This window comes from Electrona antarctica (assembly GCF_951216825.1).
Source record: "Electrona antarctica genome assembly, chromosome: 1".
Lineage (NCBI taxonomy): Eukaryota > Metazoa > Chordata > Actinopteri > Myctophiformes > Myctophidae > Electrona > Electrona antarctica.
In genome coordinates this window covers 62765953-62782517 of record NC_136806.1, presented here as the reverse complement: position 1 = coordinate 62782517, position 16565 = coordinate 62765953, and the positions used below count along the sequence as shown (strand labels likewise).

At 43.7% G+C, this 16565-nt stretch overlaps 1 protein-coding gene across 1 annotated transcript in view; it reads right to left on the bottom strand.

The window, feature by feature from the left end:
* Window positions 1–285: 285 nt before the first annotated feature.
* The window catches only part of LOC306923767 (glutamate receptor 1-like), a gene marked incomplete at both ends in the record, with an annotated part of 128799 nt that continues 112519 nt past the window's right edge, over window positions 286–16565 (bottom strand). The window contains 4 exons of the mRNA XM_079502060.1: window positions 286–489; window positions 6222–6356; window positions 11340–11454; window positions 15291–15538. Coding sequence (XP_079358186.1) covers window positions 286–489; window positions 6222–6356; window positions 11340–11454; window positions 15291–15538 — 702 coding nt within the window. The remainder of the gene's footprint in view (window positions 490–6221; window positions 6357–11339; window positions 11455–15290; window positions 15539–16565) is intronic.

The following is a 16565-nucleotide window of genomic DNA, read 5'->3' as shown; positions in this document are numbered from 1 at the left end:
TGGTTCAAAGTCGACAATAGTCAGCGAATAGTCCGAGAGTGCATTTTGGCAGTATAAGGAACGGGTCGGTTTTCTTTTTTTGTTTTTTTTTTTTTGGGGGGGGGGGGGGGGGGCAGAGATCCACAGCCAGGGGGAATATATGCGGTGGTGGTGGGGGGGGCAGAGAGCGTTGGAGGGGGTCAAACTGGGGCAGCCATGTTTGTTTGTAATGTCAAAGAAATCCCCCCCCCCCCCCCCGCCACAGCCCAGCCACACACCCCCAGAGTCTGGTTGGCTTGGTGGTGATCACATGCCGGAGGCGCCCAGTCCCATGCTGCTGCTGGTGGTGTGGCTCATACAGGAGGGCAGAGTCTGGACGCCCTGGGGGAAGTCGTGGGCGAGGATGCGTCCGTTCTCTCCGCCCCCTCCCCCTCCTCCTCCTCCTCCTCCGTCGATGCCGCTCACCATCCTCGTCAGCGTGGAGCAACGCAGGGCGTCGTTGATGGATTGCTGTTGGGCGGGAAAGCGTGCGCGCGCACACACACACACACAGCATCACGTTAGGGTTCATGTTATGTATGCTTTGACTGTCGGCTAGATCTGAACCATAGACATGTGTTTATGTTTATCCCCATAGGAGCAGGGAAAAACGAATGCACCGATTAGGGTTAAAGGGGCATTCCACTCATTTTCAACATTTCACTATGTCATTAATATACCTTGGAGCTGTTGTGTGGAAATAATAAAAAAGTCCCCCTATTCTGTGTTTCCTAGAACTGGAGGTCTGAAAAAAATCATTAACATGGTGAAACACATCTTGATGATGTCATCAAGATGTGTTTCACCATGTTAATGATTTTTTTGTTAACGATTTTTCTAGGAAACACAGAATGGGAGGGACTTTTTTATTGTTTCCACACAACACCTCTAAGGTATATTAATGACATGTTGAAAATTAGTGGTATTCCCCTTTAAGGAGTAAACAGAGTATGATTTGTAATCGCCCACGGGGCTCTCTGTTGTATGAGAACACAGATGACAGCATCAAATGTATGTTTCAGCGACATGCGTCTCCTCGCGGTCTTATAGCCTCTTATTAAATGAATAGATGAGCACCAGCAGCTGTAATGACGCCATGCACCTCAGCGTGTTGTTGCCGTTAGGAATTGGCGTGAGTTGTGAAAGCCTAATGTGTCACTTTGCCAATAAGAACTGGAACAGCCTGGAAGATCAGTTCTTGTTGGCAAGCGCCGCCGCCGTACGATGGGAGTATTATAAACTAAGCTTAACCCATTTTGGGCGGGAACCCCTTTTGGTGTTAGCATTATGTTATGATTTAGCTATTGAAAAATAGCAGACCTACAAGCTCATAGCACGCCACCGAGTGGCGCGCTACGAGCTTGTAGGTCTGCTGTTTTTGAAAAATCGAAGAACGACTGACATAGAAACATAGCTTTTTCAGAAAACTGTCAGGATGTAGAAGACATTTTTATAATCTGATCTCAGGTCAAAATGCGTTAAGAGTCACAGGGCATTGGCTTTCATTGTCTTCATGTAACTCTGGGCGCCACTCTCTGGCAAGGGACGACATACATCAACATCCACATTTGGTAACAAGCGGAGCAGAGCAGGAGTGTGTGTGTGGCGGGGGGTGGGGGGTGGGTGGGGGGGAGGAAGCGAGCGTCACTCATCGGTTTTATTGCTTCATTCTTCAGTTTATTACAGTGGAAGCCAGTGGGCCCGAAAATTGGAGCTAATGATGCAATTTGTGTCTCTCGTTCGGTGTGTGTGTGTGCGTGGCGCGCCCGTGTGCAACGTATGTGTGTTGCGGTGTTATTTCCCCGGTCCACCTACGTCTCATTTCTACAAGGGATTAGATTTCAGCAAAGACAGCTTGATTCAGTCCAACCGGTTTGGACTGCGTGGGGGACCGGAGATTTATGGAGCACTCTTAATTGGATCTGCTCTGTTGTTTGGCTTTAAACCCAAACAGAAGAAAGGCGAGACTGGCCTAATAAGGTACCATCTCATAAGCATATGGATCAGGAGTACCATCTCATAAGCATATGGATCAGGTGTCTCATTACAAACTCACAGAGACTCACGGAGAAGATCAGTCCTCGTCTCATGTTTTCTTTGTGCATAAAGAGCATTTCATCATGTCTCTGATTAATCCATTTTGGGCGGGAACTCCTTTTGGTGTTTTAAACATTGTTATAATTTAGCTATTGAAAAATAGCAGATCTACAAGCTCGTAGCACGCCACTCGACTTGAATATATATTTCAGAGCGAACATTTTTAACTAAAATATTTGCTTCTGGGGGGTCCCTGGAACTACATATTTTGAGATGGGGGTCCGTGGCCCAATAGAGATAATTCTGGGGGTCCTTGACATGAAAAAGGTTGAGCACCACTGACATAGAAACATGGGTTTTTCAGAAAAATGTTAGGATTTAGAAGCCTTTTTTTTTATCGACCTCAGTCCAAAATGGGTTAAGGAAGTAGTGCAGCATTAGAATAATACTGTTATTTGTCACATGTTATAGGACGTTTGGTTTCTAAAATGTTGTCTGTTAAGTATTTAATACTACTACTACTACTACTACTACTACTACTACTACTACTACTACTACTACTACTACTAATAATAATAATAATAATAATAATAGATTAATATAGCACTTTTCTAAGTACTCAAAGTCTTATTACACGAGGGAAAGTGCAAATCATTTTTAACAAAATATTACGTCATTGAAACACAGCTCAGCTCAGATTAGCCCAATTTTACAGGACAAGGAAAAAGTTAGATTGTAATGATATGTTACAATGTTTGTATGGGTTTAGTGCGCTATGGATCTTAGACTTCCCACATCACTCCCTCGGGTCCTTGGTGATACGCCTGCAGAGTTTGACAAGAGTTCTGTACAACGGACTGACGACCATATATGGAGCGTGTCACGAGGCGTGACAGACGGACTGACTGCCTAGGTTTTCATAGTATTCTGCGACCTACAGTCGCAAGTATACATAGTCTGATTATTGCGAACGCAGTGATTGCGAACGCAGTGAGCATTTACTATGAGACCCAGCAGATCATGTCTGTGTGTCTGTGTGTGTGTCACGCTGTAACACCACCCGCCCACCACCAGAGGGCGCAGCTGTATCACACACAAAAACACACACACACATGCACGCACACACACACACACACACACACACACACTCACGCACGCACGCACACACACACACACACACACACACACAAAACTTAACTTAAAAAAAACTTAACTTACAAAAACTTTTAAAAAAAAATTAAAAAGGAAAAACTTTAAAAGGAAAGAAAAACTTTAAAAGGAAAGAAAAACTTAAAAAAAACTTAACTTAAAAAAACTTAACTTAAAAAAAAAACTTAAAAAGGAAAAACTTTAAAAGGAAAGAAAAACTTAAACAAAACTTAACTTAAAAAAAAAACTTAAACACAAAAAAAGAGAACTTAAAAAAAACCTTACAAAATTACGTAATTTATTCTAATTGTTGTTTTTGCAATTTACGAGCTGCGTTCGCTTCCCGCGTTCGCGCGTCTTACTTGTTATCATAGGGGGTTATCAGGTCCAGCAGAAGCAACATTAGAAACGCTTTCCTCTTTTTAACTTTGAGTGCCTGGATCGTCTCTCTTTTTTAACATTAGAAAGTAGTTGAGGCTAAAGCAGAGATGAAACATGGAATCTGCACCAAGGCAGGCGCCTTTATGGGATACAGATACTGTATACAATGTACAACTACTATGGGACCTACGTTGCAAGACAGTCAGCGAAAGTAGCATAGGGAGAAGATTAGAGATTAGCAGAGGAAGGAGATATGTACCACTTTGATCAAAATTTCCTTTCTACCTTGTACAACGTTGTACAATTGCATTTTTACCCGTGTTGAACAAAATGTAAAAGTCTGCATGTATTGTCTATATAGTTCATGTGTAAATGTGTCCATTTATGTTTGTGTGTGTGCTCATATAGGCATTTGTAAGTGTGCATGCTGAATGCTTACACACAGAATAGTGAAAACAGGCAAAAGGGCCATTTTTAGTGTTAGCGCCACTCGACTTGAATATATATTTCAGAGCGAACATTTTTAACTAAAATATTTGCTTCTGGGGGGTCCCTGGAACTACATATTTTGAGATGGGGGTCCGTGGCCCAATAGAGATAATTCTGGGGGTCCTTGACATGAAAAAGGTTGAGCACCACTGACATAGAAACATGGGTTTTTCAGAAAAATGTTAGGATTTAGAAGCCTTTTTTTTAATCGACCTCAGTCCAAAATGGGTTAAGGAAGTAGTGCAGCATTAGAAGAATACTGTTATTTGTCACATGTTATAGGACGTTTGGTTTCTAAAATGTTGTCTGTTAAGTATTTAATACTACTACTACTACTACTACTACTACTACTACTACTACTACTACTACTACTACTACTAATAATAATAATAATAGATTAATATAGCACTTTTCTAAGTACTCAAAGTCTTATTACACGAGTGAAAGTGCAAATCATTTTTAACAAAATATTACGTCATTGAAACACAGCTCAGCTCAGATTAGCCCAATTTTACAGGACAAGGAAAAAGTTAGATTGTAATGATATGTTACAATGTTTGTATGGGTTTAGTGCGCTATGGATCTTTGACTTCCCACATCACTCCCTCGGGTCCTTGGTGCAGAGTTTGACAAGAGTTCTGTACAACGGACTGACGACCATATATGGAGCTTGTCACGAGGCGTGGCGGACGGACTGACTGACTGGGTTTTCATAGTAATCTGCGACCTACAGTCACAATTATACATAGTCTGATTATTATCATAGGGGGTTATCAGGTCCGGCAGAAGCAACATTAGAAACGCTTTCCTCTTTTTAACTTTGAGTGCCTGGATCGTCTCTCTTTTTTAACATTAGAAAGTAGTTGAGGCTAAAGCAGAGATGAAACATGGAATCTGCACCAAGGCAGGCGCCTTTATGGGATACAGATACTGTATACAATGTACAACTACTATGGGACCTACGTTGCAAGACAGTCAGCGAAAGTAGCATAGGGAGAAGATTAGAGATTAGCAGAGGAAGGAGATATGTACCACTTTGATCAAAATGTCCTTGTACAACGTTGTACATTTTGCATTTCTACCCGTGTTGTACAAAATGTAAAAGTGTGCATGTATTGTCTATATAGTTCATGTGTAAATGTGTCCATTTATGTTTTTGTGTGTGCTCATATAGGCATTTGTAAGTGTGCATGCTGAATGCTTACACACAGAATAGTGAAAACAGGCAAAAGGGCCATTTTTAGTGTTACGGATAATTTGATCAAAGAAGGCCACGGAGCTGCAGAGGGAGAGAAGTACAGCCCACTGAGCATTTTTCAGGCTTTTAGACATCTAAAATAAGCCTAAATGGCCGTCTAAAAATGGGTTATAACTGGTCTAAAATGAAAGGGTTTTTAGCGGTCTAGGCTTATATTAGACGTTGAAACGTCGTTTCAACAGATGTATACAGTTGGGTGCCACCGATATTGTCTCTTATCATTTGACCCATTTAGGCCTGACCTCAATTTTATTTTAAATCCTTCTAAATCCTCCAGTTTTCTGAAATAAATATTTTCACGATTTTTCAAAAATAGCAGACCTACAAGCTCGTAGCGCGCCACTCGGTGGCGCGCTACGAGCTTGTAGATCTGCTATTTTTCAATAGCTAAATTATAACATAATGTTTAAAACCAAAAGGGGTTCCCGCCCAAAATGGGTTAACTGTCCTTTTGCGCAGATCACACAAACCTCAGCAAAAAGAAAAGGACAATATCGATGGCCTCCAACCGTATACCAGAACACATTTTTGGACCAGTTATAGCCCGGTTTTAGACGGTCGTCTGATAGCCGACTATTGCTCAGTGGGAGGAGAGCGTTTGCACTGTGGCAGAAGCCGTGAGTGATGGTCACGGTTAGATGGGCAGGGGTGAGGAGGATGTCAACATCGTCATCATCATCATCATCATCATCATCATCATCATCATACCGGCGTTTCCTACCCCGTGGCCGGGCTCTGCCCCATCTTATATCTTAACCGCGTTGTTGGCGTACAGGCCGTAGCTCTGCAGCTCAGTGTAGGGGGCGCTAGTGGCGTCGCCACTGTCTAAGGCCGAGCAGTGAAACGCCTGAGCGGCGACTGAGGCGGCGGCGGCCCGCGCGGTCGACACCTTCATTCGGTGAGACTCGGTCCTGGACTTGTAGCAGAACTCCACCAGCGCCACCAGCATGGCCAGGCCCAGGCCCCCGATCAGGATGTAGAACACCCCCGCCACGTTGCTCAGGCTCAGAGCGCTGGTCTTGTCCTGTGTGCGGGGGGAGGAGCAGGGGGGAGAGGAGTTGAGGACACACATAGTAGTCGTCCACACACCGACACTGACACAGTATACAGTACATGATAGGGCCCCATTTTCATACTATCCCCAACTTCTTTGCCTTTTAGATTTTCGATCTACAAGCTCACAACGTCTTAATGTAGTAATCAGCTATTTGAAGTATGTTTAAGTTTTTCAAAATAGATTATAAAAAAAGGCAAAGATGTTATGGAGAAAATAGGGCCCATACCGTATGTCTCAGTAAATGTGGGACAAATGGGAAATGTATTTACTGGTACATGTGTCCATTTTTTAAGGATTATAGGGCTTATTTCACAGCAACATATTTGATTTCTTTTTAATTCTGACTGATTAGTGTCATGAAATTTCCCAATACAGTATAATCGATTACCAATGATGTCTGTCGTGAGTTGGTGTACAGGTGTACAGACATTATTCAGTGAGACACCGATGCGTGTGAGAGACACAGTGTGGAATAGCCTAGGAATGCAGCAGAGCAATACTGCCCTACAAAGCTAAAGTGCAGTAACTAAACAAAAACAAATTGGCTGGTATTGGGTTTAAAAGTGTTTCAACTGGTCAGCCAAATAAGATATCGGCAAATAAGTGATATTACACTAATTGTATATTATGTTCTTGAGGTAATTGTTTATCCACCCAAAATCACGAAGGTTAACCGTTCTACTGCATAACATGCTTGTTTTATGTGTTTAATTCGCCGGTTTTTAAGAATTAAAAAGAAATAGCGGATTTGTCTCGTTCCTGGTGACGAGGCCGTCGCGTTCGAAACCGGAAATCGACCCGTGCTTTGGGGTGCAAGAGCTTCTGGGAAAATGAGTTCAATGCAAGTGAAAGGTAGTTTCAACTGGACTACAGCAACTCTCACTGCCTGTTGTTCCGGATCGCGACGGTGGCATATTGTTCGGTTCGACAACAAGCCATGGAACTATTTTCAGGGGGATTCTCATGGATCAAAGGGGCAAATACTTAATAAACAATCCCGGCAGCCTTTGAATCTAAAGCCCTCAAGGTGTTCATTTGACCGTTGGGATACACAAATAAGTTGGTGTGTCCAAAAACGTAGTTGCTGTACTGTGGCTTTGTAGGGCAGAATAGCTCTGCCATGTCAGTGCGTTGAGGGAATACAACAGTACTTCCTGTGAATATACTCGCTGGGCAGTGGTCACACAGACAAAGGACAAAGGAAACTTTCTCTCCCAAACGTTATTGTTTAAAGGAGAATTCCATACTAGAAGGCTTTCTTACCTTTATTTGTAGTTGTTACGTCCCCACCAAAGAGGTCCAGGTGTTATTTTGTGCAAAAGTGCATTATTGAATATTTCCCCTACCATAAGCCCTCAATGGGGGTTGGGTTTTTGTGCTAATTCGCTTATTTCCATCGAAATAAGTAGTAAAGTGTGCCGCTTGGGATACTATTTACATTATGAAGAGAGGATATATACAAAAAAAATGATTTTTGAGCGATGGAAATAAGCGAATTAGCACAACTCCCCAATGCCCCATTCAATTCAATGCAATTCAATGCAATTCATTGAGGGCTTATGGTAGGGGAAATAGCCAATAATGCGCTTTTGCACAAAATAACACCTGGACCTCTTTGGTAAAGAGGTAATAAAGCCTTCTAGTATGGAATTCTCCTTTAAGTTTAGTTTAGTTTGCGATGCACACAGAACGGAGCTGTCTGAGTCAAAGAATAGACCCTGACCTACCATGTGGGTGTCGTGTACCGACACCCCAGTAAACCTATACATTTACCACTTTTCCACATTTACCGTTACATACTTCACCAAAGGACATGACTGGTTTTTGAAATACTTGTAAGTTCTATTACTCAAACACATACTGCTTGGTGCCCACAGGACAGTATATTAAGTAATGGACACACAACATACACCAAACAAATACATCCAAAGTGTTAAAACTAAACGATGTGTTGACAATACCCCCAATAATAAATATGAGAACAATTGAGTACCACAGACGAAAAACAGTCTAAGTCCAAATTTCAGACTGACCCCTCCACGAAAAGGCCTCGTTGTCCTGAACCCTTATCTATCATTTATATATTATGGATCAATAGTGTGGACTTAGACTGTTATTCGTCTGTGGTACTCAATTATTAGAAGTAATTAGCTTAAACTCCAATATTACTATTCTCAATAGATAATAATATAATAATAATAATAATAATAATAGTTATTATGCCGTATGTGATCTATTTAAACATTTAAACAACATTTTTGCAAACATTTAGACTGCCACTAGTTGCCAAATATTTTTGTAATGGTACACAAACCACATATGCAGTATGTGTGTGGGGGAGTACAGTACAGTACAGTACAGTACAGTACAGTACTTATAAAATATGCTGAGCTCAAAAAGAGTAAAAATGCATTTGACACATGCATTCATGCGGCAATAGCATACTGTACATAAAGCCTTAGATCAGTTAGTTCATATTTCAGTGGCCTGGAGATTTTAATCCTTATCATAACTGCATTTACTTACATTAAGGTCTATATTTACATTCTGTAATGGGAAGATTAAACTTAAATCCTTCCACCTATCTGAGTCCTGTGGAAGGGCATATTTGAGCATATTTTCAAATGTTCGTCAGTCTGAAATGGTCAGGGAATAATTTTTGTATCAATTGGAGAGATAAAAGCCACATTATAAACAGTATTTCACATTGGTAGCATATAACCTTTTAGCACTTCTGCTTGCCTACAGCAGGGGTTGTCAACGTTTTTGGCTGGGGACCCCCGTAAATGCTTTGGCCATGTCTCGCGACATTGTCTTTTCTAATTATTTGATCTGCACAAAACATTGTGTTTATTGTCATGATTTGTCACGATCCGACTTGGCTTTGTCCGCGGCGCAACCGTCTTTAAATAAATACGTTTTGAAAAGGCTATGAGGAAAATGAACGGGAAATGATTTCCTGCAGGGTCCTCGTAGGGGGCGGGACTGCAACGCTCTATTCTCAATGTCAATGTGTAATATTAGATTATTATTGGACTAGATTATTCAAATGAAATACTAAATGGATGGATGGACTGTGTTTTGCCAAAGTGAAATACTGCCTTTAAGCATTTGTGACCAAATACAGTTGGAGGCCATCGATATTGTCCTTTTCTTTTTGCTGAGGTTTGCGTGATCTGCGCAAAAGGACAGTTAACCCATTTTGGGCGGTAACCCCTTTTGGTGTTTTAAACATTGTTATAATTTAGCTATTGAAAAATAGCAGATCTACAAGCTCATAGCGCGCCACCAAGTGGCGCGCTACGAGCTTGTAGGTCTGCTATTTTTGAAAAATCATGAAAATATTTATTTCAGAAAACTGGAGGATTTAGAAGGATTTTTTTAAATTTTGAGGTCAGGCCTAAATGGGTCAAATGATAAGGGACAATATCGGTGGCACCCAACTGTACTGCTAATAGAAATAAGGTTGGGGGACTTGACATGACTTAAAACGCCTGCTGACTGACTGACAGGGTTTGGCATCCAGACATGCACACAGTCCAATTTACACTGGAGAGACTTGGGAGAGGAACATTACAGAGGCCAAAGGGCAAGGGTCACAGCTCAACGTGTTCCTATAAGGCTTTGTCTGCTTCTCTCCACACTGAGCTCTCCTGACACGTCTGCAGACAAAACCTCCCTCTGCTCATAAAGTATAATCCTTTCATAGCGATTTGCTTTATAGAGCCATTGATCCGGGGGGGCAAAGCGCTATGCTTCAAGACATTAGGCTTTAGACAACTCGCTTGATAACTTTAGTGCAAGTGAATCACTGCATATTCCATAAACCTATCCAACTCGTTATGCATTATTTATATGGGCAACGCACGGCCCTGATCGCAATGACCGACAAATTGCTAACGCTTAAACAGTCGTCAGTGTGAAGAGGCAGAGATGAGCCGAGCCCTTTATTGAGCTGCAGGGAGTGATACAGTGTATACGGGGCCTGGAATAGGAATTTGATGCCGGGTCTCGGGGTCAGATCAGCTTTGGATAAGGGGGGACGGGGGGGGTTCAGGTGTGCTGTGAGGTGACAGGACTGGTTCGGAAGACTGACCTTTCTCGCGGCGTCCTTGCTGCCACACTCCCCCTTATCGTACCACCATTTGTTTTTCAGTTTGTCTAAGACGGCCTGCTCATTGAGTTTCAACACCGCTAGGTTTACTGGGATTCTTCACAGCCGTAAAGGAAATAACATAAATAACATATATCGTGCCATGTTATTTTATGTTATTCGTTCAGAAACAGCAGCAAACAACACATACACGTTAATGCTTGTATCTTGATTATTGGAAAAACTGACACTCTTACGCACGCACGCACACGCGCGCGCACGCACACGCACACACACACACACAGAGCATTTACATGTTAGAGACATCAGTCAAAAGTGATATGCATTAATACTCCATCTATCTTAGTTATCTTGCTCCCTATAAAGGCAGTAGATGTGTATTACTATATCACTTTGGGTAACCGGCACACTGCTTTACCCTCTCGTTATCCGCTACACCGCAAATCGAGGTATAGACACAGCCGAATTAACGATTACATCCGATTAAATATCACAAAGCCGCTAAACATAATGCATGGATGCACGCGGCACTCAGATATCACTGTATACACGAGAGACTCCAACTGTTTCAAATCCAGGCTCTGGCTCCATTGAGACCAGAGTCATTTTGTGTCTAACGCAGAGGCGATTTACTCCCTCTGCCCTTTTCTTAAGTGGAGCCGATATGAAGCAGAATGCTTCCTCCATGGGGGCGTGTCCCTGTGGCTGTGTCTCCTCCCCATAGAGGTATACAGTGGAGGTGGGTTGGCAGAGAGGTGGTCACAGTGTGGGCTGCCGGTTACCCTCCCCACTGTGGCGGGCGTTATACCCGCTGGTTTAGTCACACTGGCTCTGACCTTGGAATCCCCTCCCCCGCTGCCGCACTCTCCCTTGTCGTACCACCACTTGTTTTTCAATTTGTCCAAGAGTCCCTGCTCGTTCAGTTTTAACACTGCCAGGTTAACAGGGTTTCTTGAAAATGATAATACAAATGATAGCCATTAGGGGGAAAAGAACACTCTATATAGGTGGGACACGTTAGTGAATCAGTGAGATTGTTTTTTGCGGAGGTGGTGGTGATCATGACAACTGCTATGGAGCAGGTGACGTACGGCTCTGGATGTAAACAGCAACATGTCTGATATTATGTAAGTTGCATATCTGTAATGGATTGGAATGCTGGGCGGACATATTGGAGTCAGGTTTTACCAAGCAGGGGGGCTCTCAGAGGGAGGCAGAGCAGGCATGTGAAGATGCTTTAGATACAGAAGTCAGGCTGTGTGGGTGGTAATCTCCTTTCAGTTGTCACTATAGCGTTCACGTTGCTACAGCAACCTCCCCTTTCAATATTCACACCGTACGACGTCTGCCCAGGGGTTTGTGATGTTCATTTACACAAACCTATCAGCAATGAATCCTGATAGTGATAGAATGTCCGGAGACAGACAGGCGCCAAAGGGTGAGGGGGCTTCGGTGTTCAAGTTGTCAGGTTTACTTGTGTGCCAACTGTGCGTTCCCAAATGCACTGAACAACTGAAAGGAAACACTGAACCATTCTGAAACAACACATCCAAATACATCTCCACCACGGTTGTCTGTCTCCCTCTTACTCTCTCTTGCTCTATGTCTCTCTCTCTCTCTGTCTCTCTCTGTCTCTCTCTCTCTCTCCATTAAGTGTGTGTGTGTACCGTGTTTCCCCGAAGCTGACCAGCTGTGGAGAAGTGCCATCTGCACACACAGCACCAGAAAGACAGATTCTAATAAACTGATAGCTATTGTCCTTTTAAAAATGGTACTTTTTTTTCTTTCCTTTTTTGTTGTCAGTTGTACAATACTAATGTCATAATTGGATGGGGGGATATTCTGTCTTCCTCTACAGGTAATGCAGACAACCTTTATCCACATCACGGCTGCGGTGGCCGAACGGATTGTGGATACCGGAAGGTCGCCAGTTCGAATCAGCGGTCCAACACGTTAAAATTACCACCGCTGAAGTGCCCTTGAGTAAGGCATTGTACCACTACCATGAAATGTTCTATGAGCAGGGCCTGGCTGGAAACAAGTTCTTGAGCTTTAGCCCAGATACCCTGGGTAAATATAGTAACTTTGCTTACTTTGCTTTGGCTGTAGAAAACATTTTTTTCAGCTGGTAAAACCTTGGAATTCTTTCTCACACTCAAAATTGAAAGAAAGAAAGAAATCATGGTGTGTGTGTGTGTGGCCATGAATAGTCCAGAGACCTGCTGGTTTAATGATAGTTGGTTAGCTGGTTGGAGGCTAATGGATGTCGGGTGGGAGGTGTAGGAGGGATGGATTCATGGGACTGGATGGCATTACTGCATAGTACACATGTCAAACAGTATAGTCGTGAGAGAAACTGCGCTTCAAAGACATTGTTAATACAGCCTGCGAATTGAATAGGTTACATTTACATCGACTGAGCACGTTTTCTTTTCAATCTGCCAGGTCCAATTAAGACGAGCGCTGAAATATCAATGGTGAAATCCAATCTAGACTGGCGTTACGTGATCTTTAAAAACGTCGCTTTGGCAGAGCAGTTATGATTGAACCTGGCCTTTTTGTATTCACAGGACATTCACTATAGCGCCTGATTCTGAGTTAGTCTGTCCCTCTGACAACGAAGAAAAATACAAAAGCCCTACATTTCGGTTCGTTTTAATATAATGCAACCATTCAAAAAAATGTCTTATTATCTGCTAATGAAACTCCAACTTCCTTGACAGTATCAGACGTGTGTGTGTGTGTGTGTGTGTGTGTGTGTGTGTGTGTGTGTGTGTGTGTGTGTGTGTGTGTGTGTGTGTGTGTGTGTGTGTGTGTGTGTGTGTGTGTGTGTGTGAATGCCCAGGGTCAGGGAGGCAGCGGCTGAATACCACACACTTGCTCTGCTAGTAATTAACACCATAGCAGACAGATAAGAGGCCATCTTCAGCACTTGTCCACTGCTAGACTGTACGCCCCAGCCCACCAAGAGTACATTGCAGGGGATTCCATTAATTTCACCACTTGTCTTATCACTAATACAGTGTGCGAGTTGCTGTATGGAATCTAATTTGTGGTTAGAATGTAAATCGAGAGCCCCCGGGGCCCCGGAGTGCAGCTTTCGGTGCCAAAGCTGCACTAGGAGTCTGTCCATTTCAACCTCTGCCCGCCCACCAAATTATGGACCCCGAGATGAATCCTTTAGTGAATTTGAATGAAGTCTCCCCATATGGCTGCTTTCATTAAATTGAATGAGGCTTATCAGAAACAGATTAACCCATTTTGGGCGGGAACCCCTTTTGGTGTTAGCATTATGTTATGCTTTAGCTATTGAAAAATAGCAGATCTTCAAGCTCATAGCGCTACGAGCTTGTAGGTCTGCTATTTTTGAAAAATCGAAGAACGACTGACATAGAAACATAGCTTTTTCAGAAAACTTTCAGGATGTAGAAGACATTTTTAGAATCTGATCACAGGTCAAAATGGGTTAAAATGCTTCAGATGCCCCCCCCCCCACACACACACACACACTACACTCTGTCTCCGACGGGAAGAAGAATTATAAATTAGGGAGCTGGAGTTTCGGTGGATGGAAACACAGCGTGGTTCAGCATTCTCATAATGGTTGATTATCACATCGGGAGGCAGAGAAATCACTGCAAGTCTGTTGTCGGTTTCGGGGAATCAAGACATGAACGCTGCAGGCGAATAAGTGGGGAAAAGCAGACGTATACGAGATGCGCCCTCCTCAGCCGTGCTCTCGCTCTAAGTGCCCCGTTGGTGTGTTTTACATGCATAATGGATGAGAGATTCCGTGTGCGTGTGCGCGTGTGCGTGCGTGCGTGCGTGCGTGCGTGCGTCAAGTCTGAACCAACTTGTATGCGCAGTATGAAGGTGTGAGTTTGCGGGCCTCCTTGAGAAGCTTCAGAGCAGATCAAATCCTCCGAGGGGCTTTGAGGAAGGCTAAAGGCTCAGGATGTAATGAAAGGGCGTCGCTGAAGGAGGTGGCCATCCCCCCCAACACACACACACACACAAACACACACACACACACACACACACACACACACACACACACAACACACACACACACACACACACACACACACACACACACACACACACACACACACACACACACACACACACAATGCTCTACAGCAGTGGATCCCAAACGTTTTAGCTCAAGATCCAAACAAGAAATTAGACGTTTTTTTGGCCGAGGACCCAAACTAGTGGAAACGGCAGATCTACAAGCTCACAACGTGGCACGAATCGCCACGTTGTGAGCTTGTAGATCTGCTATTTTCACTACTTCTTATTTATTTTCATGGAATTTCTTCGATTTCTTCATGAATTTAATTCATCAACAATTTAGCGTTTTGGGGGGAATATTTTTGGTTTTGAAATGAGAATAATTCAAAACAAAATGTAGGACACAAAACATGAAGGGACCCCCCCCCAAAAAAACCTTCCGCGACCCAGTGTTTGGGATACAGTGCTCTGTAGAGTCTACAGACACGTGCACAAGTCAAGTTGGGGTTATTATGACATTATGGAAAAGAGTATGAGACACACCTGCTATGAGGTTAAAGGAAAATACTCGTGTGAGACGTTTTTCGAGGATATACAGCCAACACATGATGAGGTGAAGCAAAATGTGCCAGGTGTTGCAATTAACAGCCTCTCGCCAAACAGCATGAGATGAATGCGTGGTCAAGTGAAGTATATTCATCATGCAACGGGCTTTGGTTAAAAGCATGTGCACAAAAATCATCCGCAGGCTGCACTAATAGCCAGACGCTTACCTGAGCGCGGAGCCCTTGGGCGTGGCGATGCCATAACCCTTAGAGTCCAGATTCCCTCCCACCTTCATGGTGTCGCAGGGCTTCCGCTGCTCGATGTACTCGTTCATGGTGGACTCCAGCAGGTACGCATACTTCCCCTTGGACTTCCTGACCCTCATCACTCCCTCGTCCGTCGTCTTGACAAACACGGACGGGTCCGCGGATTTCATGTAGGACCACATCTTCTCAAACACGGCTATCTTGGAGCGCTGGAAGGACGCGCGCACAGCACAGCGCGGCGGGCGAGAGTGAGTGAAAGAGAGATCAACAGAGAATCGGACAGACAGACAGACAGACAGGCAGGCAGAGAGAGAGAGAGAGAGAGATCACAGACAGAGAGAAATCACAGAGGTATAAGTGCATTCTCCAAGCTATAGTTTTCAGAAATTATTGTTGAGCTTGAGCTAAAAAGTTTGGGAACCACTGCTGCTATATGGAATGACCTGGTCGGACCTCCCAGTCTTAGGGCGGACCAAGCCCCGAGCAAGGCTGGCCAGCGTTGAAGCTGCGAGACGTAGTGGTGAAAGCTGGAGCTGCATGCGGGCCCCTGCATTTATAACGAGGAAACCCTGTGTATAGCTGGGGTTTAACATTGAGCGCTCGGTTTTGCAGTTCCGCATTTGACCACCAAAACTCTCGCGGCCGAGCGAGGCCGAGCGAGGCCGAGCGAGGCCGCCCAAATTTATTTATTTATTTATTTCCCCCAAATGGTCTAAAGATGAGTTACTTTGACCAATTTATTACCAATCTCGTACACCATTGCTCACGAAAGCAACACCCTTGACCCAATTATAGACACTGCATCTAGCTTTTAATTAAAGTTCCCCGGGCATTGTTTTGGGATATTTTGGCCGATATGGGTCTTTTTCTCAAGTCTCGAGTCAGTGTGGAGATTACCCGGCGGTGTTGCTGCCCCTCCTCCCGGCTCATGGCTCTTCACAGACGGCACACAGACAGCAGCCACTCCACTGAACGTGTCAGTGTTGCTGCAGTGGTGTGAACTGTGAACCGTGCGGTCACTGGTGGTGCTGCTGAGTGCTGACAGCCGAGCCGACTCACAGCTTCTTCTTAGTTCTGAATTACTTTATCTTTGCCTTGAAAAAGACCGTAGGGCGTAGGCTATATCCATTTTGCGTTTTGCTGTTTTCCAAAACAAACCAGCGTGCGCTAGTCTGTTTGCTACAAAGCGACTGAAAGGAAGAGGTTTATAGAAAGGCTACCAAGTAGCCAATCATA